The 26,873-nt window shown below is 42.9% G+C and overlaps 2 protein-coding genes across 5 annotated transcripts in view; both read right to left on the bottom strand.

Moving 5' to 3' along the window:
• Nucleotides 1–1,264: 1,264 nt before the first annotated feature.
• On the bottom strand, nucleotides 1,265–11,150 carry RBM22 (RNA binding motif protein 22). 2 transcript variants are annotated; one of them, XM_036241374.1, is made up of 11 exons: nucleotides 11,026–11,150; nucleotides 10,546–10,599; nucleotides 9,554–9,583; nucleotides 8,522–8,654; nucleotides 7,110–7,210; nucleotides 6,833–7,005; nucleotides 5,843–6,043; nucleotides 4,761–4,925; nucleotides 3,732–3,820; nucleotides 3,393–3,524; nucleotides 1,265–2,342 (listed from the first exon to the last, which is right to left on the bottom strand). In XM_036241374.1, the coding sequence occupies exons 1-11, from the start codon at nucleotides 11,077–11,079 to the stop codon at nucleotides 2,212–2,214; spliced, it is 1,263 nt and encodes a 420-aa protein (XP_036097267.1). In that variant the 5' UTR covers nucleotides 11,080–11,150; the 3' UTR covers nucleotides 1,265–2,211. The 2 variants fall into 2 exon arrangements, with proteins under 2 accessions (XP_036097267.1, XP_036097268.1); XM_036241375.1 differs by lacking the exons at nucleotides 9,554–9,583; nucleotides 10,546–10,599; nucleotides 11,026–11,150 and adding an exon at nucleotides 9,390–9,511 and having other exon boundaries at nucleotides 2,108–2,342.
• Nucleotides 11,151–17,072: 5,922 nt separating this feature from the next.
• DCTN4 (dynactin subunit 4) overlaps nucleotides 17,073–26,873 on the bottom strand; it is a 38,266-nt gene continuing 28,465 nt past the window's right edge. For 2 of the 3 annotated variants that reach the window (XM_036240181.1, XM_036240184.1), the window contains exons 12-14: nucleotides 25,183–25,290; nucleotides 22,460–22,557; nucleotides 17,073–19,690 (exon numbers count right to left, since the gene is read on the bottom strand). In XM_036240181.1, coding sequence (XP_036096074.1) covers nucleotides 19,477–19,690; nucleotides 22,460–22,557; nucleotides 25,183–25,290 — 420 coding nt within the window. In that variant the 3' untranslated portion in view covers nucleotides 17,073–19,476. The remainder of the gene's footprint in view (nucleotides 19,691–22,459; nucleotides 22,558–25,182; nucleotides 25,291–26,873) is intronic. The other variant, XM_036240182.1, reaches the window with a different exon arrangement.

Raw genomic sequence — 26,873 nt, 5'->3', positions numbered from 1 at the left:
ACACTAGCTGCTTTCACAGAAAAGTCCCCAGGTCTCAATGGCTCACTGTAACAAAATTCCTTGTATCACAGTGCTCTCAAGGCAGGGATAGATCCTACGTTCCCTCATTGTGTGACTTTGCCATCCTCCAGAGACAGTCCTGTGCATTTAGCCAGCAGATGGGGGGAAAGCTCACAGGGTTGAGTGAGATGTTTGTACAGACCAGGTCTGTCAAAGGTTACCTTTCACGTGTACCCTGAGCTGTGTGTCCTAGAAGAGAAGGAAATGGAGTTTGATGAGCACCTAAGAGTCTTTGCCAAAATTTAATTGCTCATAATTCTGATTTACTTAAGACTAATTGAGCATCTATGCTCTATCTCCATAGCCAGATAGTACACAAAATTTAGAATCTCTTCCTTCTCAAAAAGGCAATATACAATTGGATAGTCATAGTTACATATTTGTGTGTGTATAGCTATGATCAAATCTGGCAATTATTAAAACACTACATATGGTTCATATCTTATTCACAAATTGACTAAAAATTTCTTACATGCTCAAAAGTAGACACAAAAAATACACACCCAAATGGCATCAAAATACTTTGAAGTACCCTATATTACTAAAAATAAAATCAAAATTTTGAAGTGTTTCTAATTTTAAAACCTGGGGCGGGGGGGGGGGGCACAAAACCCTCTAGAGCAGCGGTTCTCAACCTGTGGGTCACGGCTCCTTTGTGGGTCAAACGACCCTTTCACAGGGGTTGCCTAAGACCATCAGAAAACACATACTTCAGATGGTCTTAGGAACCGAGACACGGCTCCTCTATGTCTCCAGGCGGGTCCACCCACATGCAGATACGCCCACATATAACGTGAGGAACTGTATTAAAGGGTTGCAGCATTAGGAAGGTTGAGAACCACTGCTCTAGAGGAAAACAAAACTCCAGCAAAGCTACAAAAGGGTGTTATATAGGGTATGTCCATTCCATAAATACATATTTTAGATAAAAGTGACATGGAATCGGCTTCAGGAACAAGGGCTTTGTAGATAAATTGTGTGCTTCCTTTTAAAATGACTTGTATAAAATGATTTTTTAAGGCTACCATTTTTCAATCATCTACTGGCTGTGGACCTTTTTATCATCATAGAGTGAACAGAGATAAACATCAAATCCAAAGCAAAAATTTGCATTTTTATATAACTTGTTTCTACTTTTCACTGACCTCAAGTTCAACTACCAAAGGATAAAACAGAAATCTAGAAATAAGCCTATGACATTTGGAAAATTGACCCGTTTTAATTTTTTAAAAACAAAAAACACAACACAACATCAAATTATTTTTGCCATCTACAATTCAGTGATAGCCAAACCCTAAGACCAAACAGAGCTCCCTGCCCAGAAGCGGGGAATGAAGAGACACACGAAGGTGAATGCTGAAGATCCAAGGTCCAGCTGAGGGTCACGAGTCTTCCATTCACACACACTCCAACGCTTTTCGTTTCAGTCTGTTAAAGTGTTTTATAGGAAGTTCTTGTAAAATAATTCCATCTCAGACACCAGGTTTCTTCAACGGTACAGCTTCATGAATGTTTCCATCCAATTGATAGAAATACAAAGTAATTTTTATCTGTCTTTTTTTTTGGAGCGTAGAGACGTAAATGATCAGCCAGATTGATTCCTTTAGTGATCAATGAAGGACGGAGAGGTGAGAAGAGACCTGGGCTGTGCTGGCTGCTGGATTCCACCTGTCTTTCCCAGGGTGTGACTTCAGAAGTGTTACGTCACACTCATGCCACTACAATGATTAGTACTAGTAATCTTTTCTTTTAGATGACAGAAAAGAAAATACCCAATGGACATAAAAATGGTCAAACGATTTTTACCGCAGGTTAATTTTCCCCCCTCCCAAACATAACAGAAAATGAACATATAATTGGGATGGTAATTCCGTTGGACATTCCAATTCCCCCCATTGCTTGCTCCCCCTAGAAGTAAGAGGAACAGGCATTAAGTTTTATTAGTAATGTTATAGTAGTAACCAGATGTGTTAATGGCAGCTTATTTGAGGTCCATCAATCAAAGCATGGCTGTCATTCTCTGCCCACATCTGAACACATTCAGCTACCATGGAAACTACAAAGGAAGGAAAAATATATTTATTCCGAGATTCTTTTACTAGGATTTTTAAGCGCCCTGTCTTCTGTAGAGCCCCAGATGGTGAGAATGTGCTAGGGGCTGCTGTGTTTCCCAGCATGAGCTCCCATTCTCTGAGGGTCCTGAGAAGGATAGTGGATTGGTCCTGGAGCCCTCATGAAAGGAGGAGGTGGTCCCATTGGGTGGAACATATGTGGCCCAAAACCTGCAGATGGGAGAACAAATCTGTTAGGCTTGCAGTTCCCCTGACCACCTTTCAAACCTCTGAATCTTTCTAAGGTCAACACCTCTTGCACATAAACCAAATGACAAGGAGCTTCAGAAAATGTCAGTTCACAAGACTTGCTTAGGACTGTCTCCCAGTATTACTTCCTTGGTTTAAGAACCATGTCCTCTCAGTCCAAGTTAAAAGAAAACTCCATACAACTCAGGGTATCTTGAATATGTCATCTGAGCCCCTGCCGGCTGTCAAACATGCCAATCCTACCAAGTAGGATTCCATCAGGATTTGGGAGGTGAAGAGGAAATCAGGCTGACCCTGATATGATGGAAGACCCTGTCATCATTAACTTCAATGATTTATACTACAGTGGTGGGTGTTCAGAAACCAGGCTGTTCTTCAAATAGTATGGGAACTCTGCCACAGGAGCACTGGACTTGTGACTCACACTGTTCACACTGTTGCTGACATTTTCTAGGGCAGCACTACACAAACGGCCAGTCCCCTGAACTGTTTATTACTGGCCACCAACAAGGTAATGACCGTGAGCCAAATGTAACTGATCACACAACCAAGTGCAGTGTTTAGTTCATCTGATAACTTTTTGTAACAAGACTTTCTTAATGAATTTACGTTCCGGCGCAAGCTCCTTATCTTGTTGCAGACAGGTAATATTGTGCAATGACGAAAGCCCACAGCCTGCACTTTAAGTAATAATGCTCTAGGACCTCAGGATTACATCACAACAGGAAACAGACTGGCGATAGGTCACTGTAATCCAATAACTTCCCTTCTGATTTTACATATATCAGATCTTTACAAAACTGGTGACTTTCCCCTCCTCAGCGGGCCATGAAAGTAAAGGAAGTATCAGGAATCCTAACAAATCAGATTTACTTACAGACTTCTATGGGGCAAACTAAAAGGATTTTGACTATTAGACATGATGGGAAGGAAGGTGTAAAGACAGGACTTTCAAAAGGATTTTTCTGGGCTAAGTCAGATGTATTTACTGAGAAGGAAGGTGCAAGATACCTGGGGGTGGGGGCGGTGCAATTCCAGGGGGTGGCGGCAGGGCGATGTTCACCACAGCTGGAGGGCCACTGGGGGGTAGGTTGAAGTAGTTGGCAGAGGCTTCTTCTTCTGCTGCAGGAGGAGGAGGAAGAGCTAGAGAAGAGAACACAGCCAACAGTTAGAGAAGAAGATAGCTGTGCAATGCTGTTTCCACCACCTTTAACTCTGGGTGTTCCTGCGGGAAGACAGAGCTGTTGCCGGAGCCGAAGACCTGGGTCTCTTCTAACACTGAAGAACATCAGAGCCCTCTGAGCATCTGGAGCTAGCGATGATCTGGGCAGGCAGAAAGTCTGAACTCACCTCCTGGCAGGCCTGGAACAGGCTCTAGCTTGATGCCAGAGTCTGTGGTTCCGTCCTTCTCTTTTTCTTTTCCTCGAGCTGCTTGGGACCTGAGAGACACACACATCAGGACTGTGTCCTTTCTCTCACACCTCTACTCATGCTTCCTAGTCAAATGGAGTTCCTTTACCCCTCGCCTCTTCATCAGCCAACACCGTTTCCCCTTAAATGCCACAGTGCAGAGTGGATGGGAGCAAAGGTTTTGAAGCAGAAAGACCTGGGTCCATAACATGCTAGAACTACTAAGGACAAGAAGGGACACCTGTGTGTTTAGCACAGAGCCCAATCAGCACCCAGGAAGCACTCCATGGGGTTGCTGCTGCTACGAGCCATCTTTTCCCTGGCTCCAAGTTGGAAACATGTTCCCCCTTTGAACTTTCAGGGTGTTCCGTCACTTTCCAACCTAAAATCACTATTCTTCTCCACTGGACAGTTGGTTTTGAGAGGACAGAATCTGGGTCCAACTCATTTGTAAATTCTCAAATCCACCTTTCAGGCCCTGGCATTATACTTGGTCTATAGTAACTGATCACAAAAAACATGAACCCTCAAAGGAGATTACGACACCACAACCCTGAATAAATGTCCAAAGCAGGATGTTCCCAACATTCCACAGGAATAAATGTTACATAGGCAACAAAAAATTTTTTGACCTATTCATCAAAAGCTCACTAGCACCCTGGCCAGTTTGGCTCAGCGCTTAGAGTGTCGGCCCACGAACCAGAGACCCGGGTTCAGTTTCTGCTAAGGGCTCGGACCTTGGTTGCAGTTTGTCCCTGGCCCAGCTTGGGGTGGTGTGGGTGGCAACCAGTCGATGTGTCTCTCTCACATCGATGTTTTTCTCTCTCTCTTCCTCCCTCTCTCTCTATCTGAAAATAAAAATGCAAAAATGTCCTTGGGTGAGGACTAAAAAAAAAGCTCACTAGCCCTAGATAATGAAACAGTTTTCTTGGAAATCTCAAAGACATTTTTTAAATAGTCTCCTCTTACCGTCCCCATTTCACATTAAGTCTACGGCCATTGACGATCAGCTTATTAAAGGACTTCTCCGCTGCCACTTCTGCGGCCTGCCTTGTGGCAAACTGGATGAAAGCACACTGCTGTCTCTGCACAACGGTGATCGTCCGGATCTCTCCAAACTGGTAGAAATGATTTCTGAAGGGACCCAGGCAGAGAAAATGAGTTATCCACACACACAGTCCCAGCAGAGTAGTAACAGGCTGACAGCAGATCATTCACTCTTCCACTGACTTACCACGAGGTACATGGCCCCATGGTCGTCTGCCTAACTATCTGCAATACCTCACCTGCTGTGAGGCTGCATATTGAGAAGGAAAGAAACGATGTGCAAATAAAGGTTACTGTACATCTCAGGGTTTCCCGGTAAGTTCCTTAAGGACCCTAAACCCTACTTAAGGGGCTAGCCAACTACAGCCTCCATGGCCTATGAGCCAAGAGTGTTTAAAAAATTTTTAAAGGTTGTAAAAAAAGAGGAGAAGAAGGGAAAAAGCCTGCCACCCCCTGGGAACTGTCGAGCTCACTTAGACAGGGTGTAGTGGAAACAGGCTACTGAGGGCAGCTTATAAACTTATAGAAGTTTCTTCTCCACTTTATCCCTTTGGAAGGGATATTTCCACTCTCTGCCCAGATGTCTCATCTAGCTGACCAAAAATACAAGCCAAGAATAATACAAATTTACCAAATGCCAATCTCTTTACAAAGCCAACAATCTAAACCATGAGTTTTATAAATGCAAACCTTTCCCTCCCCTACATAATTAAGCATACTTGGATATGTGCCCTATTCTAAAAACTCTAATTGGCTATTAGGCCAAACAGAATCTCATGAAATTATTACCATATGCAGGATGGACTAAGCACTGTTGAAGAACATTACTACTCTGGAACATAAAGAACAATTTTATAAAAATTCTAGTCAGCATATTTACTGACTTCAGACTGGTTAAAGAAAAATGTATCTTGTAAAGGATTATTATGCTTACCTGTTTCTGCACCTAAGTTGTTCCAGCATAGTTAAAAGCAAAAAGAGCTCATAAAATTATATCCACAAACCTTAGGTCTGTCTCAGTAATGGTATCGCCTAGACCACCAACATATAATGTGGTGATAGTCTTGTCTTCTGGCGGGTCCAGACGAGGCATTGTTGAAGCCCGCTTTAGAAGCTTATCTGCCACAGGGTCATTGATTCCATAATATCGATCTTTAATGTTCTGATCAGCAAGCGGGTCATCTGGATCTGTAGGCTTCTCATGCCTATGGTTCACAAAGAACAGTGCATAAAGGCGAAACCAAGGAAAAAATTTACAGATATCACCCAATAGTAACTACGTAAGTCCCACATACATACCCTGAAATGCCTTTTGAAATAAAACCCTGGTCAACTCAAAACACAATAATCGAAATAGAGCTGATATCAAGTGATTTACTGTATTACAGGGACTTGCCAGCCTCCTAAAAACCACTTAAATAAGCATCTAAGATATCAGTTTCCTTATAAAGAAATGCTTTTGGCACAATCCATCCCAAAACAAAGGGTAACCAAATCATTGTTACCCCTCTCTAGGTCAATGGTTCTTAACATATTTTAGGTCTTGCACTCTTCTGAGAGTCTGATTAAAGCAATGGAACCAGCCCTAGAAAACAAAATAATTTTTTTGGCAGGGATGGGGTTAACCAACCCCAAGTTAAGAAATCCTAATCCAGACGCTTGGCAGTCTTGACTGAAACATACTCACACACACTTAGATGCCTGACCTTAATGTGAGACTCAAGCCAGTGCTACCATGACAGTGAAGACTTACATCTCAGGCAGAAATTCCTAGGAGGGTCGTCGATATCTATATTATATAGCAAAGCAATTCAGCTTCCCAAGGCTGTTATAAATGGAAGCCCCATTATACTTAAAAACAATTTAAATAAGCTTTTCTAAATTTAACAGTCTTAACACATGTGGTAAACCACACTGGTTTATAAACTTGTCGACTTCAAAGCTGATGGCTAATCATCTGAGAGCAGATACTGAAAATGTACTTTAGCTCTTACCTATATGGACACTCCTCTCCTCTCTTACATTCCCCTTTCACCCAGAAGGAGCAAATGTGGGGTCGATTCCTTTTGTAGTAGGGTGTGGTCCGGGCCAGTTTGAGCAGCATGTCACTGGTGGATGTGGCTTTCCCCAGCATGCCAACTGGCCGTGTTCCATCTGAGTTAGAAATCTACACAGGGATGGCAAATTCAAAAGGTAAATTATATAAACTGTGTTAATCTACTAGGATTCTTTCATCAAATATAAGACTACATTAAGGAAGTGGTAGCATACCTCCCTCTCCATATTCTGTGTGTAATACTCTTTGTTGACATCTGACTTTGGCATATCATCCTTAAAAGACAACCCTGCATCACGAACCTGGATGGGCAGGCCTGGTACAAAGGAAAGGAGGAAAAAAACCTCAGGTGTATTTTAAATATTACTGAATATACACGCAGAATACAGTAGCATCCTTTCCTTCTCCACGTTCTTACTTGGTACCAGAGGCTTTACTATACTTTTACTCAAAATCTTTAGCACCTTTAGGTAAATACTGCTGCAGAGCATTCTAAGAAAATTGTCCTAATTCTTGAGCTGTCCTGATTCTGAAACAAATGTTTCAGAAAATCTTTTAGATGAACAAACTTTGGGTACAGTCAGACTTGACTTGTAAATCAATAACACATCTTTTACTATAATACAGTGTATTTAAAATAAGCATTAAAAGTGGCTAACTTTGTCCTGGCCAGTGTGGCTCTGCAGTTAGAGTGTCAGCCTGCAGACTGAAGGGTCTTGGGTTCGAGTCCCACCTAGAGGCACACACCTAGATTGTATGTTTGATCCTGGTCAGGGTCATGCAGGAGGCAACCAACTGATGTGTCTCTCTCACATCAACGTCTCTCTCTTCTTTCTCTCTCCCTTCTTCCCTTCCACTCTATCTAAAAATCAATGAAAAAATATCCTCGGGTGAGGATTAACAAAAATAAACAAATAAGACCACCTTTCCCTTTAAAAAAAAAGTAATTAACTTTCAGGTTGGTCCTACAGATCATCTGGATAGTCACGGTCATATAAGGGTCACTGTACTCTAGAAGCAGAATACCTCCTTAACAAACATATAAAGAGTAATGTGAGCAGGACTCTGAGAAGCAGAATAACTTTCTGAATTAAACATATACAAACCCATATTTTCCTTTTATTGTACAGTAGAAACTGTCACTGAAAAAGTATTTTCTCATAAACAAAAAGTCACTTTCAGTTAAGAAACTAAAAAACACTTACTCTGAAACAGTGGCAATGTATCAGTCCTACCATACAGTTGAGACAAAAAACCTAAAAGCACAATTAGCCTGTGAGCTTCTGGTAGGGACTGTGGAAAAAAACTTCGGATTTAGAAAGAAGCCCAAGGTAAAGAAATTACCTACCATAGGAACAAGGCCTGTACCTCCCCTTGGCTACAGGGATGTTCATGAGGGCGTTTTAAGCCCGTCTAATTCCCAATTTTTCCTTAAGTTCTTACTGTTGTTCGGGAGGACTCTAAGATGGCCTAGTATGGTTCTCCTCTTACTAGGAAAAGCAGACCACGGCAGACAGTCCAAACGGGCGTCAGAACCAGAGGCAGGACACACATGGGAGATGAAAGGACTGGTTTGTTGTCTAGGGCACCTGCATACTTTCAGATTTATTGGCCAGGACAAACATACCATACTCTAGATCCAAGAGGCAGGTCTGACAGACATTCTTCAATTTACTACAGGTTTGGCACACTTCAGTCTTCTTGAAACGCATGCGGACCCCGGGGCACCAGCGAAACACTGTGAATGGCCTGGCACAGATCTTTAACACAAGATAAGAGCCACAGAGTGTGAATGGTCCTGACCTGGACAGTCAATCCAAGAGACTTAATAACAATGAGGGATCCAAAGAAGGATCCCCAAATCTAGGATTTATAAGAGACCTTAGCAATCATCGAGTCTAAATGTCATCTAATATTTCAATTATATTTACAACACTCTGTCCCAGTAGTAAAAAACTCACATAGTACAGAAATGGAATACTCAGCCCTGGCCGGTTTGGCTCAGCGATTAGAGCGTCGGCCTGCGGTCTGGAGAGACCCGGGTTCGGTTCCCGCTAAGGGCACGTACTTTGGTTGCAGTTTGTCCCCGGCCCTGGTTGGTCGTGCGGGTGGCAGCCACTCGATGTGTCCCTTCACGTCGATGTTTCTCTCTCTCTCTCCCTTCCTCTCTCTCCCTCCCACTCTATCTGTACAAAATATGGAAAAATATCCTCAGGTGAGGATAAAAAAAAAATAGAAATGGAATACTCAAAAGTCAAAGTCCTCTCTACCCTAGAAGTAACCACCATTAAAAATTTGATCCTTAATCTTTTTTGGGAAGAGTGGGAAGTGTCATATATTCCTCTGAGAATCTTGTGACAGCTATGATCTTCCCCCTCAACTAAAATTCTCATGTGCACACTCAACCAACATTTGGCATATAATCTCAGGGGGTTTAAAGCCCATCCACAGACACCAGGTTAAGAACCCCTGCATTAAGGGGCTCATTTTCTTACCTCACTGTTAAACAGTTAACAGCCAATGAGTATATAAATGATACATGAAAATTGCGTAGCACTGACTTTTACTGGAAGACCTCAAAGCTGAGCAAGTTGAAGGCTAATTTGGTAGAAAAAAAGAAAATAAAATGAAATCATTACTCTTTAACAGACATACTTACTTTGCATTCCTTCCCGTACTTTTCTTTGGTCTGAAATAGAAAAAGAAGAAAAGAACTGGAGTTCCAGGGGGGGAAAAAAAAGACCAGATGTCTGCTTGTTCCCCAAATACAACACAAGAAATGTGTCTAGAGATTCCTGACACCCTGAAGGGGGGAGAAGAGGTTGTGGGGCATGTATTCTAATTACCTACTATGAGTTATAACCTCTTAAGAATCTTATGGATCTAACATCAGGTAAGCATGTATCTTTACACAGCCACAACTCTGAGGTTCACTACTGTCTCCCAAGTTCTCTTCCAAGAACTAAACTTCCTGTTTCCACATTCCCTGAATCAGGAAGGATGTAGCCATGGCCAGCCCATTTTACAAAGTTTAGTCAGAAGTTAACTACCATAGATTGTGGGGATACCCTGCATATAGCATATGTTCCCTTCCCATAAGCTAGTCAACACCTGAACAAATCAACATATCAACACCTCTGAGACTGATCACAATAATAAAGCCTAATCTAATTATCGAATGTTAACCGTCACTAGTTCAACCTTTATTTGTGACGATAGGGGACACCTTAAAGAGACAGATGAGGTGCAGTGGCCAAAAGGCATCTGACTAGGGGTCAGGAAACCTAGTTTCTAGTTCTGGTTCTCCTCCTAACGTGCTGAGGTCCCTGGAATGAGAATATCTGAATTTAAATCCCAGCTCCACTCATTACTTGCTATATGGAAAGACACAAACTCAGCTTCTGCTTACTAGATCTAGCTCCCAGGTAAATGCTCAGCAAATCTATGCTAGTATTATGACTCCTACATCACAGGATTGTCACCGAGTTTCAAAATGACAGAATAAGTATGACAGCCTTTGCAAACTGTCACAGGCTCCGGGTTAGTCCAGGAGCAGCGTTACTTCTGCTTGGCGAACAGAAGCACTTCACGGGCAAGGACCACCGTGTTGGCAGAACACGAACAATTCCCGTCTCACGCACGCTCACTCACCATTCGGATGTATGGGTTTTCTCCAAGACACGTCTGGCACAGAATGGGGAAGTCCTGGTGAAAACGGGCAATCGGGTTGAGGGTCAGGCTCCGAAGACCCTGCCATCTCAGCCACGCTCGTGGGTACAGGGAGGTGGGGGGGAGAAGGGAGAGGAGCGAGGGTGGGGGACAGGCAGGGCAGGAACCCCCAGGTCTAGCACGGGCCCGGTCTCGGGAGGGGGCGCTGTCTGCTCTTCCGGCGGGCAGCGGGAGGAGACCAGCACGAAACCAGTGGACGGGGCAGGCATGCACAGGGCGCCTAGCCCCCTCACTCCACGCTCGCAGGCGGGCCGCCCTCCGCCTCCCGCTCCGGGCGAGCTAGGCCGCGGCGCTGGCTCCTCCCCGGGATCCCCCCGGCCGCGCCGCAGCCACGGCCGTGCTCGCCCGCAGGAGGCCCGGCTTCGCCGCCTCTTTCCGTCTTCCTCCGGCAGGCACACTCACCGCATCCTCCCAGTTCTGCCTGTTGTAGGTGTTGGAACCCAGAGAAGTCGCCATCTTGAAAGCATCCGGAGGCAGCGGCAGCTTCCGAGTTGAAAGAGAGGACCGCCACAATCCCGTCAGGCCCCGAGGCTGGGCCCCGGCCTGTTACGTCTTATTCGCGCGCCTCGTGCGCCCGTAGGGGCGGGGTCTTGCGCGCCGTGACGTCGCCCGCCGGGAGTTTCGTGGCTTCGCATTCGGAATCCCGTGTGTTAAACCCAGGTGCTTCCTTCGCGTTGGTCCCTGCTTGGCGTGAAGAGCCACAGCACATCTGATTTATTTAAAAGTTGAGTGAAAGAATGAAGGAGCAAGTAATGAATGAGGGGATGGAGTTAAAGCGGCGGTTTTTTAAAATTTATTTTATTTGTATGGTTTTTTGTTGTTGTTGTTGTTAATCCTCACCCGAGGACATTTTTTCATGTTTTGTTCAGATAGAGTAGGAGGGAAGGAGAGAGAGAGAGGGAAACATCAATGTGAAAGGGACACATCGAGTGGCTGCCACCCGCACGACCAACCAGGGCCGGGGACAAACTGCAACCGAGGTACATGCCCTTAGGGGGAACCAAACCCGGGTCTCTGGACCCCAGGCCGACGCTCCAACTGCTGAGCCAAACCGGCCAGGGCTGTATGGGTTTTTTTTTTCTTTACTTTTTAGACAGAGGAAGGGAGAAGGAGGGAGAGAGGGAGAGTTAGAAACATCGATGAGAGAGAACATCGATTGGCCGCCTCCTGCATGCCCACCACCAGGGATCGGGCCTACAACCTGGGCATGTGCCCTGGCAGGGAATCGAACCGATGACCTCTTGGTGCCTGGGTCGATGCTCAGCCACGGAGCCACACCGGCATTTATCATGCCAAAGCTGGGTGAGTGTCCTGCACTGCCAGTCTTGTTTAATGCTCACAATAACTCCTTGTAGGGTTGCCAGAGTTAGCAAGCGAAAACACAACGTTTAGTTAAATTTGAATTTCAGCCCCGGCCGGTTTGGCTCAGCTGTTAGAGCTTCGGCTGGCCAGCGGGTGGACCAAAGAGTCGCTGGTTTGATTCAGGTCAAGGGCAGAGCCTCGGCTGCAGTTCCTCCTGGCCCTGGTCAGGGTCGTTTGGGAGGCAACCAGTCGATGTGTCTCTCTCACGTCGATGCCCCTCCCACCCCCTTATCTGAAGATAAATAGAAAAATATCCTTGGGTGAGGATTAAAAATATTTTTTGAATTTCAGATAAACAATGAACAATGTTTTAGTGTGAACATGTTCCATTTATGCTAAAAGCATGACTCATCTGAAAGTCAAATTTAGCTGGATGTCATGTCTTTTATCTGGTAACCACTACTCTCTAGGCAAGTATGGGTGTCCCCTTTTTATAGAAAAGGAAACAGGTTCAGAAAGAGTAAGTAACTTGCTCTTGGTTGTGTAGTTAATAAACGATGAAGCCACAAATCCGAAGACAGTAGTACTGTTTTTCCAACTTCTGAAATGGAAAGTGTTGTAAGGATCAACACGGGCATTGTTAAATTGTATTGGGAACAACTTATAACCATTCTGCCAACATTTTTCTAATTTCAGGCATTCTGGTACCACTTGCATAATTTTTGACATTTCCTATCATCAAACTACCTTAAATGTTTGTCACCTAACTTTTTAAAAAGTGAGGTTTAGCCCAGCCAGGATGGCTCACTGGTTGAGGGTTGACCCATGCACCAAGAGGTTGTTAGTTCGATTCCCGGTCAGGGCACACGCTCAGGTTGTGGACCAAATCCCCATTGGTGGGGCATGCAGAAGGCGGCTAATCTGTGTTCTCTCTCATCGATGTGTCTCTCTCCCTCTCCTGTCCTCTCTCTCTAAAAATCAATAAAGATTTTTAAAAAGTGAGGTTTATACTTTTTTAAAAAGTATCATTTCTGTATAGAAGTTTACTTTCTAGTTGTACAGTTAGAAAATGTTACATACATTCACAACAAATATAGATTAGTTCCATCCTCAAAAGTCCCCTTGTGCCCAAGTCAATCCACTTCCCACACACACCGTCACAGTGGCAACCACTAGTCTGTGCTGTCCCTATTGTTTTGCCTTCCCCAGAATGTCGTAAGTGGAATCCTATACGTATAGACTTTTGGGTCTAACTTCTTTTTCTTAGAATATTTGTATTTGAGATTCACACATATTGTAATTTGTTCTTTATTGCTGAGAATTCCACTGTATGGATGCCCTGGGGGCGGTGGGGTGGGGGCGGGTAAAAAATTCCATTTGCCAATTGGATGTTTGAGTTGTTCCAGATTTCCATGAATATAAATAAAGCCATTGTAAACATTCATATACAGATTGCTGTACGTAGATTTTCCTTTGTAACTATCTAGGGGTGAGATTATTTGATCATATGGTAAATGTATATTTTTTCTGTGTGAGAAAACACTTGGGTTTATCTGAGCTTCTGGGGTCTGTGGTTTGTATTTCATTATATGTTGAAAATTCTTAGATGTGATCTGTTTAAATACTCTTCTGCCCAGTTAGACCATTTGATATTGTCCCATAAATGTTGAATACTCTGTTGTTTCAGTCTTTGGGGGAAAGGGTTCAGTTTGGATTTCTATTGAGCTATCTCCAAGTTTCCTGATTATTCTTCAGCTATGACAAGTCTACTGATGAGCCCATAGAAGAGATTCTTCATCTCTGATCTTGTTTTTTATTTCAGTGTCTCTCTTATAGTTTCTACTTCTTTGCTGAAATCTGTTCACACATATTATCCATATTTTCAACTAGATTCTTCAATATGTTAATCAAAGTTTATGTCCCTGTTCAATAGTTCCAACATCTGAATATCTGTATATGGTTTTGTTGAAAAATGGGTTGGTTTTTCTTTGTGTATCTTTTTTTTTCTTGATTGCCAGTCGGTGCTTTTATCAGTAGAGACAGGGTGGTAAATAGTAGTAATGCTTGGAAATGGACAAGCCTCTTCTGACAGGCTGTTGGTGTCAAGCTTGGTCAATCTGGTCAGGAATTGAGACGGGTTTGGGTTTTGTCGTTGTTATGGTTACCTTCGGTGTACCACAGCCTTCACATCCTCCAGCATTTTGTGCTTTAGGTTGGAACTGAGTAACTTTTTCTTAAGTGTTCATTTTTCATCCTTAGCTTTCAGCTGTCCTGCATACCTGCACTATAGTGGTCTGTGCCTTTGCTGATGCTTGTTACTAGATGCTTGCTAGGTGGGTAGTGGGGGAGGGGTCAGGGGTATTTTGTTCTAATTGGGCCTCAGTCTTCAGTAGGTCCTTTGTGGCCAGATATTGGGAACAGGTCTTTTCTCAGTATTTCTGCTCCTCCTCTCTGTGGCAGCCAAATCTGACTTGTATCTGGGCTGGTCTTGTGGAAGAGACTGTTTCCTGCCTTTCCTGTAGCGGTAGACCTTTATGGAACTGGGATAGAAACCCAGGGCTCAGGACTGAATCTTGTCCCTCCCAAGGTTGAGTTTTTTCCTTACCTGTGCCCTGGAGAGAGACAGGATTTTCTGTTCCTCCCCCAGGGGCTTGGGCCTTTTTGCTCCCTAGGAGGGAAGGGACTGGGCAGGGGGAGGCAAGACTTCATGCCTTTCCTAAAGGCATGCAGATCCCTCCTGCATGCCTCCAAACCAAGGGAGGCTCTGTAGAGCTCCAGCACCGCTCCCCATTCCCCGCAGGTCTTTCTTCTGAACACTTGGTGGAGGTCTTGGAAAGAGCTTGTGGAGTGCATGCAAGCTTTCTTAGTGTCTGAAGCTGTCAGGGGTTTTATACTATCATGGTTAACCCAGAAGAGGGGAGGGAGGGTGCGACGGGGGGGGGGGGGCATGATTGATGGCCTCCCATACGACCCCAGGGGGCAGGGAGGTCGGGATTGAATCTGCAACTCAGGTATATGCCCTTGACAGGAATTGAACCCAAGACCTCTCGGTCCGTAGGCCGATACTCTAACCACTTAACAACACCGACCAGGGCAATACACCAATTTTTTAAAAGATTTTTTTCCCTTTTTTGATTTTAGAGAGAAGAGGGGAGAGGGAGAGAGAAACATCAATGAGAGAGAATATCAGCTGGCCGCCTCCTGCATGCCCCCCACTGGGGATCGGGCCCACAACCTGGGCATGTGTCCTGACTGGGAATCAAACCAGCAACCTCTTGGTGCATGGGTCGATGCTCAACCACTGAGCCACACCAGCTGGGTGAGAGAAACCTGGGAGACGAGCTTTCCAGGCAGAGGGAACAGCCAGTGCAAAGGCCCTGAGAGGGCACCTGCCTGAGACTCAGGAATAGCAGAGACGAGACTCAATTGGCTGGGGTGGGATGAGCATGGAGAAACAGCAAATGAATTCAGGGGTGGGTTTCAGGTCACTTAGGACCTCATAAGCTATTGTAAGGACTTTGCTTTGCTCTGGAGCCAACTAAGAAGCCCAAGGTTTTAAGTGGAGAAATATTACTCTGGCTGCCATGCTGAAAATTGACTAAAGGGTGGGGGTGGGGACCAAGGTGGTTTCAAGACTAGGTTTTTTTTTTTTTTTTTTAATCCTCAACCGAGGACATTTTTCCATTTTTTGTTCAGATAGAGCAGGAGGGAGAGAGGAAGAGAGAGAGAGAGAAACATCAATGTGAAGGGACACATCGAGTGGCTGCCACCCGCACGACCAACCAGGGCCGGGGACAAACTGCAACCGAGGTACGTGCCCTTAGCGGGAACCGAACTCGGGTGTCTCTGTACCGCAGGCCGACGCTCCAACCGCTGAACCAAACCGGCCAGGGCTCAAGACTAGTTTTGATGCTAGTGTAATCATCATCTAGGGGTCTATATAGATGATGATTCTGCCCAGGGCAGTAATGTTGGAGAGGGTGTGGTCATAGTTGGAAGAGAAGAGCTGACAGGATTTGCTGATTTACTGGACGTGGCATTAAGAGGAGTCAAGGGTGATGCCAAGGTTTTTGTTGTGAGCACCTGAAAGGAAACATTTGCCATTTAGTTAGGGACGAATGCAGGCAAGGCAGATGTAGTGAGAGGAAATCCAAACCGAGATATTGAAATTTCAGACTATTCTCAAGTTGGTGTATAAATTTGGGGATGGCCTGAAAACTAGGGGAGATCACCAAGAATGAGCAGAGAGAAAAGAAGTGTAAGAAGTGGGGCCTGATAACACTCCAAGGCTGGGAAAATGGGAAAGGAAAGAACTAGCAAAAAATACAGAAGAAAGTTGCCAGGAAGGTAAAAGGAAAACCAGGAACGTTGTGGTCTAGAAACCAAGTGAATAAAAGCTTTCAAGAAGGGAGAGACAACTGTCAGATTGAAAGTCAGTAGATGAGCGACTGAACTGACTGCATTTGAGTGCGGCCTGTTGATGTGGCGGGGTGGCGCCTGAGTGGGATAGGTCCAGTGAGAATGGGAGGAGAGGAACTGAGAGGTCGAGTTAGGAGTTTTGCTGTAAAGAGGGTCGAAAATGGGGGTGGCCGCTGAAGAGGGGTGTCAGGTCAAGTTCTTTAAGATGAGAGAAATCATAGCAGGCTGCTGGAATCGCTGCAGGGGAGGGAGGGGGGAACTGTTGGGAGTGATGTCCTTGAACTGGTAAGAGGATGCGACTGAGGGCACTAAGTAGTGGGCTGGCTTTAGACAGGAGTGTGAACAATTCATTTCCAGGAAAAGGAGGGGAGGAGTTATAGGAGCAGAGATGAAGGTGGAGGAATGGCTACTTGTTGGGGTTGGACCATTTTGTATATGTGAAAGGATATCTTTGGGAGCAATGACCCAGTATAGAAGCTGATGGAGACCAGCAATGTAACATTTATATAATGGTTCTGATATATGTTTATAAGAAGCTGAAGTAACAGCTACCATATAATGTTTTAGTGAATAAATTTAATACGAGGTTTTAGTTTAGCTCATTTAAAGAACTGGAAGGGAGCATGCTCCACTGACTCTCATAGCAACTCCCTCGATTGCGTCTTCTGACTGAGCCATGCTATTCCAGTCAGTCTTCATGAAACCACACCAAAGACACTCAAGCTTTGTCTGCTTTATTTCACTACATTATGTTAAGCAATAAGGCAAAATAGGAACCTGGCATTCACAAAGATCATGGAGTGCCCCCTCATTCCCAAAAGGGACCAAAACAGATGTTTCTTCACAAATATGCACGACATTTAGCTCATTATGCCTACAAGCACTTTGAACAAAAGAAAACTTTGGTGAGCTAATCAAATCACAAATCCAAATAAACTTCACCTTAAGTTTCCAAAATTCTAGTCTCTAGTGCCAATGACATCCAATTCGCCTGCTCTGGTGCACACTGACTGCATTAAATCTAGTCTAATACACAAAAGCAACAAAGAGAATTCCAAATTCACTGGCTGCAGGTGTTGAACCATGTCTACTGACACAGAATACCAGCTTGCACTGAAAACTATTTTGAGGAAACATTAAACCAATGGCTGTTATTCTGCAAGTTAGTTTGGCTTCTGAAGGAAAAAAAAAATTCTATGATCAAAAGTGTTTTTGTGAAAATTCTATGATCAAAAGTGTTTTTGTGTTTCAGTGTCACAGGGTGGGTAATGAGACCCATTACTTCAACCTTATTACTTCTGGGAACCCATACCAGCTATAGGCCATAAATGCACGACATACAACTGTGTGTGTAATCTATGCAAATGTGTAAAGTAAGAAAGCTGTTCTCTATTTTGATGCCCTTTGCTCCACTGGCTCATGAGAGCAGTGGCTTCACAGTAGGTTCGAGCAGGTAGTGATATAAAAATTAATTTGACACTCTGTGGGGTCACAAATTAAACTATGTCCATAGTTTGCAATTTTGTAATCACACAACCCCTGTCCCAACTTTTAAGAGGCTGAACCTTATTATTGTCATAATATTAGAGATGAGTATTTTTTCTTACACTATAACATATTACTCTGTGTAATATTGTTTCATAAAATTGGTTTGACCTTAAGAGTACTACTTAGTGTCTTTCAAAAGCTTCCTAAATATTTTTATCTTCCAGGGGTAGCTGACAAGATACTAAGTCCTGTCTATATTCTGGATAACTATATATCTTTTTTTTTTTAAACTAAAGGCTTGAACTTAAAAACAAAACCACGGTAAACAGGAAATTTCTCTTTTCACCAAAAGTTTGTTGGCTACTTGCTAACAATGCATTTACAGAAAATGTGGTGCAGCTGGTGGTCTACTTTGTCAAGTCTCATTTTAGAAAACATCACAGAAATTCAGGTTAACAACCCAACTCCAGGACATGGAATGAAAACAGAATGTGTGTTGCTAGACAGTGTTCTGGGCTACTTGCTGAGCTATTTTACGGTTTCTAATCAAAATGGTCTTATTTGACATACCATATGATAAAAGTCAAACTCAGGAAGGGGAAAGGTTCTTTTCCTTAATGTCCAGTTTTAGATTCAAGAGCTTCTAATTGTTACTCTCCCCTTCGAATCAGTAGAAAGAACATTAGTTTAGATCATGCTAACAAACTAATCTTTAAAATGTTTTCTGCATTCCAAAAGTGACCTTGTCCACCAAATTTTCTTTGGACTCTTTCCAGGTCCCAAATACTCAGAACAATCTATTGTGTTAAAGAGGCAGAACAGAGAAGGGGTAGGAAGTAAGACATACAAAGATTGCCTCCCTGTGAAAGCATTAATCCCTGGATATTGTGGCAAAATTTAAAGTGAATGGAATTTACCACCCTCTTGGCATAACATGCAAAGTACCTGCTTCTAAAATTCGTCTTAAAAAATAAAAAAGTTCCATATTATACTGGGAAAAAAATTTTAAGAGCAACCAATAAGCAAGCATCCTGTATTCACTCAGAAGAGAGTGAATGAGTGTGCCTTAAGAATTTCCAGTCAATAAAACTAAAGACAATGTGACAATTTTATTTCTCTGTCAAATGGAAATCTATGGGATGATGGCAAGTGCAGGGATATATGTTGACTGTTAGATTATACCTAATGGAATGCAGAAAGCAGTTGGTACATTGAGACCAAGGCTGGATTGTGGCCAGCAGGTCCATCTTTTAGTTATCATTTTAAGTTTCATTTGTGAACTTATGATCCTTTGTGAGATCAGATCAGGAGATAGTATGTCAGTTTCTCAAGTGGTAAATCTAATGCCACTCCAAGGAACAGCCACCCCCTTTCTTGGGATGGAACTATGCTGTTGTTATTCAACGTGCAGGGTTCAGTGAGGGAGACAGATTTACTGGTGTTATCAGAAGTGAGAGCAAGAGGAACAGCAGTTACCCCGAGTTCCTAATGCCTTGCCTATGTCCCCACCCTCCCAGGAACAGGATTCAGTAGTGCGTGGGTACATCGTTATAAACAAGGCCTAATGAAGCAGCAGCTTCCACATTTTAACACAGGTTGGTGGTGATACGGTCTTTTGGGATCTGGCCAAACCAGTGAAACCTTTTAAGGAAGAAGAGGGCCCAAGCTGAGTTCCACATGCTGAGTGAGCCAGATGACTTCTGTGCCCTGGTCACTTTCTTCGATGGGGCGGATGGGCGCTGCCAGGTTTTTAAAATCATGCTTCATCTTAAAGCACACGGTCACTTCGCCCTCCTCACGTTGTGGGGTCACTTTGATGAAAATACCCACTTTGTTGGCCTTTCTGAAGGCTATGATGCTATGGAAGGAAATAAGCACAGTATTAGGCAGGTCACAAGTCAGCCAAGCCACTAAGACAGTCATTTTATGGCCCAACAGGAAATCTCTGATGACAAGATATAACCACCATCCCGTTTATCAGCAATGAAGAGTTTCTTCAGCAAAATGTTAATCTTATTTTTTAAATGTTACAAAAGTAAAATATAGTCAAACAAATTCAAATGGGAAAAAGTGAAAGTCTTTCTCCTTACTGAAAAACTGCAAACACTTTGGTTCTTAACCAACCAGATATTTTTCTATGTTTATACTTTTCTGCTTTTTCAATCAACACAAAAGGGACACACTATTCTGCAACTTGCTTTTTTCACTGCATTTATCACAAACACCTTTCCATATTGATACATAAAGATCTCCATTCTCCATAGTGGTTGCCTAGTATTCTATTCTATGTCTACCATGACTGGACATACTGAGATTGTTGCCAATGTTCCTGTTATAAACAAGGGTGCTGCAAAGAAAATCCCTTTCCCTTTCCGTTCACCTTTTTGCACACGTGGTAATATTTCTATAGAACAAAGACTGATCCTAACTCAGAGCTAAAGGAATTTTTGGAATACCATAAATCAGTGTTTTTGTAAATAATTTCTGTAAATTAGAACTTTTTAGAATAGAAATCTCTTTAGTTGAGGTTTCCATTTCAGTTTTCTCTGACATACACTTGAAGTTTGTGTTTTAATAACTTAGCTTTAAAAAGTAATGAAATAGCCCTGGCCGGTTTGGCTCAGCGGTTAGAGTGTCAGCCTGTGGTCCAGAGAGACCCGGGTTCAGTTCCCGCTAGGGGCATGTATTTCGGTTGCAGTCTGTCCCTGGCCCTGGTTGGTCGTGTGGGTGGCAGCCACTCGATGTGTCCCTTTCACATCGATGTTTCTCTTTCTCTCTCTCTCTCTCTCTCCCTCCCGCTCTGTCTAAACAAAAAATGGAGGGATGTCCTCGGGTGAGGATAAAAAAAAAACAAGAAAAAAAAACAATAAGTAATGAAATAAACAGAATTTGATCTGTCCAAATGATACTTAATCTCAGAAAAGTTACTAGAATTAAACATTTACATATTTAAACAGTATTACACAACATTAATTTCCAGATATCTAAAAGTCCTATAAAGTATAGTAATGTGAAATATAATTAATTAAATCTGTTACATAATTAATCTGACCAGAATTTACTATCTCAGATGATCTTTCAAGAAGCTGACCTTGGCTTAACAAATTTCTGTACCTAATGAATGTAATTTAAGGACCCACACAAAACAAAAGATTACAGAGAATGCATTTTGTATTGTAGTTAACTAAGCCTTTAGTTTATATCATATTCATTTTAAAAATTCAGTTAAAAATAGTAAAAAGGAAAAAGTTGTCTGTTTTCCTATCCTTAATTTCCCAAGCAACCACTGCCATCTGGGAAGCTTTAGGGGAAAAAAAATCAGATTTCTGGTGCCTGCCTAAACTTGCTAAAGAGAATCTTTGGTGGGGAGCCTGTGACTCTACAGAACAAAACAAACCACCTGCCCTGGTGTTTTCTCAAGTTAATCTGTTTGGTAATCACTGTACTAATCTCACATTTGCTCTCACTTTATTTTTCCAGCCCATCCTATGTTCTCTCTTCTTTCCAATATCTTGCTGAGGGAGCTTTTGATCATTCTGTTACAAAACTTTACATGTTTCCTGTGCCAGTATATTAAGTTATTGCTTCTCAGCTCCAAGCCCACCTTCTTCATCTCCCTCTGTGGCCCAGGACTCTGCTAACTACACTTCTGCTCTGAAGGCTGGCTCCGTCAGGTTCCCTTTAGGGGGCTCTGATGGAGACTAGGGCCTACAGGAGGGAGGGGCTTGCTCCGCCCACCTGTGAGCTTGCTCTTTGTGTGTGGTTCCCATGGACATCACTCCAGCAATGCTCCTTCATCCAGAAAGTGGCAAGAGCCAGCTGCAGTTTCCAACTCTTGCCTAACCAGCTGCATCATGTACACATCTTCTCACCCTGAGACGTCAGCCCCCGACAAGCAGTGTCCCCTCTCTCACTGCTCCACAGGTCCCAGTTTCTGCTCCATTGGGCTCCTTCTGCAAGCTTCCAAATTTTAACAATTCTAACCATTTCCTTTTGTTCCCTCAGCCCTGTTTCATAAAATTGCTGTCTCTGGCATACTTCAGAGTTCTTTAAACCTTTGAAGTTACCCAGTTGACAATACTTTATATTAAATCCTCTCTGTTCGAATAACTGCCATGATTTCTGTCTTTAGACTGGATGCTGATGATTCATTCCCCATTCAGGAAAATGTTTGGTTTTTCACTGTTCCGTTATTAGGTATGAGAGAGTAAAATCTATTAATCTATTAATTACTCAAAGAGAGTGTGGATGGGGTGGATAAATCCATTGATAAATCTATAGGACTATTATATTCTGTTCACAGCCTATATTCTGTCCACAACCCTTATAAATTATGCACTGGAAATTACATGAAAAAACAAAGGTTAAAACAATGTGCTTATAGAATGATACCAATGATGAAAGAAATATATGAAAGGACAAACACCAAAATGTTAATGATGCTTATCTCTGGTGGCTAGACTTTATTTTCTTCGTGGTTTAATATATACTTCCCAAATTTCCATAGTAATTATTATAATAAGAAGGAACACTTATTTTTTTAAATGCAGATAAAATCACTGGAATCTATAAGTGGGCCTCCTGTATCAGCCAATGTGGCGTGGGGGGTCAGAAAGAGATCACTCACTCAGGATCGTCCTGAAAGTCCTGGGGTTCTGCCAGCTCGTCGTACTCAGCTGCTGCATCCTTGCCAGCTAACACAAGCTCTTTGGGAGGCACCACCACCTGGAGCACAACAGACAGGCCTTCCTCAGAGGAATCAGTGCGTCGTAGGACATTCATTCAGTGGAATACAGCAATGTATTACACTGATGCAGACATTCAGAAATAATTAGTAAGACACAAGAAACATACAACATTGTATCACTTACATAAAGTTTAAAAACACAGACACTTCTACTTAAAATATAAGGACAAAGAGCCCAGCTGGTGTAGCTCATAGGTTGAGCATCAACCCATGCACCAAGAGGCCACTGGTTCAATTCCTGGTCAGGGCACAAGCCCAGGCTGTGGGCCTGATACCCAGTGGGAGGCATGCAGGAGGCAGCCAATAGATGTTCTCTCTCATCGATGTTTCTATCTATCTCTCCCTCTCCTGTCCCCTCCCTAAAAATCAATAAAGAAAAAACAAAAACCAATTATTTATTTAAAAAAAATATGTGTGTGTGTATATATATATATATATATCTTACACACACACACACACACACACACACATATATTTTTTTATCCACACCCGAGGATATTTTTCCATTTTTTGTACAGATAGAGTGGGAGGGAGAGAGAGGAAGGGAGAGAGAGAGAGAAACATCGACGTGAAGGGACACATCAAGTGGCTGCCACCCGCACGACCAACCAGGGCCGGGGACAAACTGCAACCAAAGTACGTGCCCTTAGCGGGAACTGAACCCGGGTCTCTCCGGACAGCAGGCCGATGCTCTAACCGCTGAGCCAAACTGGCCAGGGCACACACACATATATATACAAAGAAATGTAAGGGAATGATACAGTCTAGCTAGTGCTTACTTCACTGTGGCTGCACTGGGAAATTCAAGTGAGAAGGACACAGGGACTTTGTCTTTAATGTTCTATTTCTTAGGCGATGGAGGTACATGGGTAATTTTTATATCAGTCTTCAAACTTTGTGGTATAATCTGAAACAGTTCATCATTTAAAAAAAAAAAAAAAAAAAAAGATGCCCTGACCAGTCTTTGCTCAGTGGTTAGAGCGTCAAAGGGTCACGGGTTGGATTCCAGCCAAGGGCTCGTACCTCAGCTGCAGTTCAGTCCCCAGCCCTGTTCAGGGTCTTTTGGGAAGCAACCAATCGGTGTCTCTCTCTCACATCAAAGTCTCTCTCTCTCTCTCTCTCTTTCTATCTCCCTCCCACTCTCCCTCCTACTCTATCTGAAGATAAATGGAAAAATATCCTTGGGCAAGAATTTAAAAAAAAAAAAAAAAAAAAGACAAACATAAAGGAGAAACATTGGTTGCAACATAATACTGAGGATGTTGAGAATATTTATAGTCATGGAAAACAGTTAAGCGTTCTTCAGACTTATCCTTATGTTGTAACTAGGCTTCAACTTTGCTATGTCAGAGGTTAACAGATAACAGTGTCAACTACATTTCTAATTATGGATACAAATGTGGCTGGGGCAGTGTAAAGAGAAAGAAAAACAGCAAATCCACAAGCTTGGTATAAGCATCAGGTACTTATTTCTGTCTTTATCATTACTGGAACAGCTTAGTGTTATTTAAAAAAAAAAAGAAGCAAGAAAAGATGTGTCATCTCTCCTTGGAAGTCATGCTAATAAGTAAAACAATTAAGTCCTCCATTAAAGGACTAAAAGGAGGGAAGCCCTCATGTATAAAGCACAAAGAAAAAAAAAGGGGGGGATAGGATAAAGAAATTCTCTACTAATAAGTATTATTTGAATAATAGCTAATTAATGACAGGTATCCTTGCTACCAATTTAGTTAATGACTATCGCTCTGAATTATGAGTCAGTAATAGATCGTCTACAGACAAAAGTTCCTGATGCTAAAATTTCAAGTATTAGATGAATCACCAAATAGCAAAATGGAGAAAGGCCACATTTCATTCATTCAACTAACACTGAGAGTCAAAATCACCTATTTTAATAGTCAGTGCTATGTATTCTCTATGTAAGCAAAGGGCATTTAGAGGAGGCATACCACCTTTTCAACATGTGATTTCCTATGAGTCTTGAAGAAGGAGTATGCATTAGATTGAAGGAGAGGTGTGGGCATGTATGCCATGGGACCGGGGACAGGAGGGAGGCATTTTAGATAAAATGAACAGCATATGTAATTCTCCAGCATGGAAGTTCATAACCCATTGGATCTGCATGGATCACAACCATTAATATGTATGATTTGGAGAAGGCTAGATTTGGGGATCTGCAGGAAGATCATCTGAAAGAACAGAAAGAGGTGAGGACATTAAGGAGTTCTGCCATGTCAAGGAATTTGAATTTCATCTCAAACTCAGAGTAACATCAAATAATCAGCATGTCATGATCAAAGTTATATTTTAGAAAGATCACCCTGGTGGCAAGACAGAAGATGGGCTAGAATGGAAGCGGGGGTGGACTAAAAACAGAGAGGTCAGTTGGGAAGTTACTGTCACGGTCCAGGTGAGAAATGATGAGTCCTTCGAATAGGCAGTGGCAGTGTTTGCAGATAAAATAAAATCTTAGGATGCAGAATCAAAACAACTGATGACTGCTTGGATGTGGAAATGAGACAGTATGGAGTCCTTTAAGCTATGTCAATGAGATCACTCCAGGAAAAGTCAGGATCAGTGAGGATGAGGCAAAATGCTCCTACCTTAGCAGTGCTGTTGATATTATCAGGATCCCCCTCATCGCACTCCAGCAGTGTCACATGGGTGAGGTTCTCCACTGGATTTGTAAGAGTCAGGAGGACCTGGCTCTCCTGTGAAATAGGAAAAGCATCTCTCAGACATGTTCCACTACTGCCACCTAGGTTCACTTTCTTAGTTGCTATACCAAATATTTCATAAAATCATCATCCACTTTCCCCAATTCCTCCTGAGCAATAATACCTACCCAGACCTCTCCATCACTACAGTCTCCGAAGTGCTCACTCATTCCTAGTCTATTATTTATAGGGTAGGTCATATTCTCTAGAGTTGCTATTTCACAGGGGAAATGGGACAAATCTCATAGAAAGGGCCAGTTACTAGATCCAGAAATTCTAAGGAATGTGTATAATCTAAGAGATTATTTAAAGTTGACAACTCTTGCTCCACCCAATCCTCCACTCAAAGACTAAAAGGAAGGAAGCCTCATAAATAAAATATGGGAGCCACAGGCTTGGTTAGATGTAATAACAGAAAAAATGGCACATCAAGACTGTGAAAAGATTTTAAGATTTCTTGAACCATAGTTTGCCTTTGCTTTGTACTCTCTTGAGATTAGAAAAAAAATTTTTTTTTAATAAACAGGGATTTTATGTCTTCATGAGTACCATAAAAGAAAAAGATTAGAGCCCTGGTCTGTTTGGCTCAGCGGTAAGAGCATCGGCCTGCAGACCAGAGTCCTGGGTTCAGTTCCCGCTAAGGGCATGTACCTCGGTTGCAGTTTGTCCCTGGCCCTGGTTGGGGTCATGTGGGTGGCAGCCACTCGATGTGTTCCTCTCACATCGATGTTTCTCTCTCTGTCTTCCCCCCTCTCTCCTCCTGCTCTATCTGAAGATAAATGCAAAATGTCCTCAGGTGAGGATTAAAAAAAAAAAAGAAAAAAACTAGAGAGGCTGCTGCAAAATATTCTACAATTCCCTAGGGGGTGCACGGGGGAGGAAGGGGCATGGACAAGGACCTCAAAGTAAAGAGGGGCTGTGGTAAAGAAAAAAATCTAGATTCCTGTTACCTGCTACACACACACGAAATGATGGAGAAGAGCTAAGATGCCTGTGGGGTTCACCATCTTTCTTTTCACCACCCACAACTCCATCTCTCTGTATGTGCAAACTGCTCCTGCTGCATACACTCATAGATGTACATGCTCTGTATGTGCACACTGCTCCTGCTGCATACACTCATAGATGTACATGCTCTGTATGTGCACACTGCTCCTGCTGCATACACTCATAGATGTACATGCTCTGTATGTGCACACTGCTCCTGCTGCATACACTCATAGATGTACATGCTCTGTATGTGCACACTGCTCCTGCTGCATACACTCATAGATGTACATGCTCTGTATGTGCACACTGCTCCTGCTGCATACACTCATAGATGTACATGCTCTGTATGTGCACACTGCTCCTGCTGCATACACTCATAGATGTACATGCTCTGTATGTGCACACTGCTCCTGCTGCATACACTCATAGATGTACATGCTCTGTATGTGCACACTGCTCCTGCTGCATACACTCATAGATGCTACTATCAAGAATCCCAGCTTGAAGAAGTTTAAAATCTCAATCTCTTCATCCCTTGCTCATTGCGTCCATGCCAAATATACACAGCCACCCTCATACACGTGCAC

The sequence above is a fragment of the Molossus molossus genome, unplaced genomic scaffold, assembly GCF_014108415.1.
Source record: "Molossus molossus isolate mMolMol1 unplaced genomic scaffold, mMolMol1.p scaffold_m16_p_4, whole genome shotgun sequence".
Taxonomy (NCBI): Eukaryota; Metazoa; Chordata; class Mammalia; order Chiroptera; family Molossidae; genus Molossus; species Molossus molossus.
This window is presented reverse-complemented; position numbering and strand designations above follow the sequence as displayed.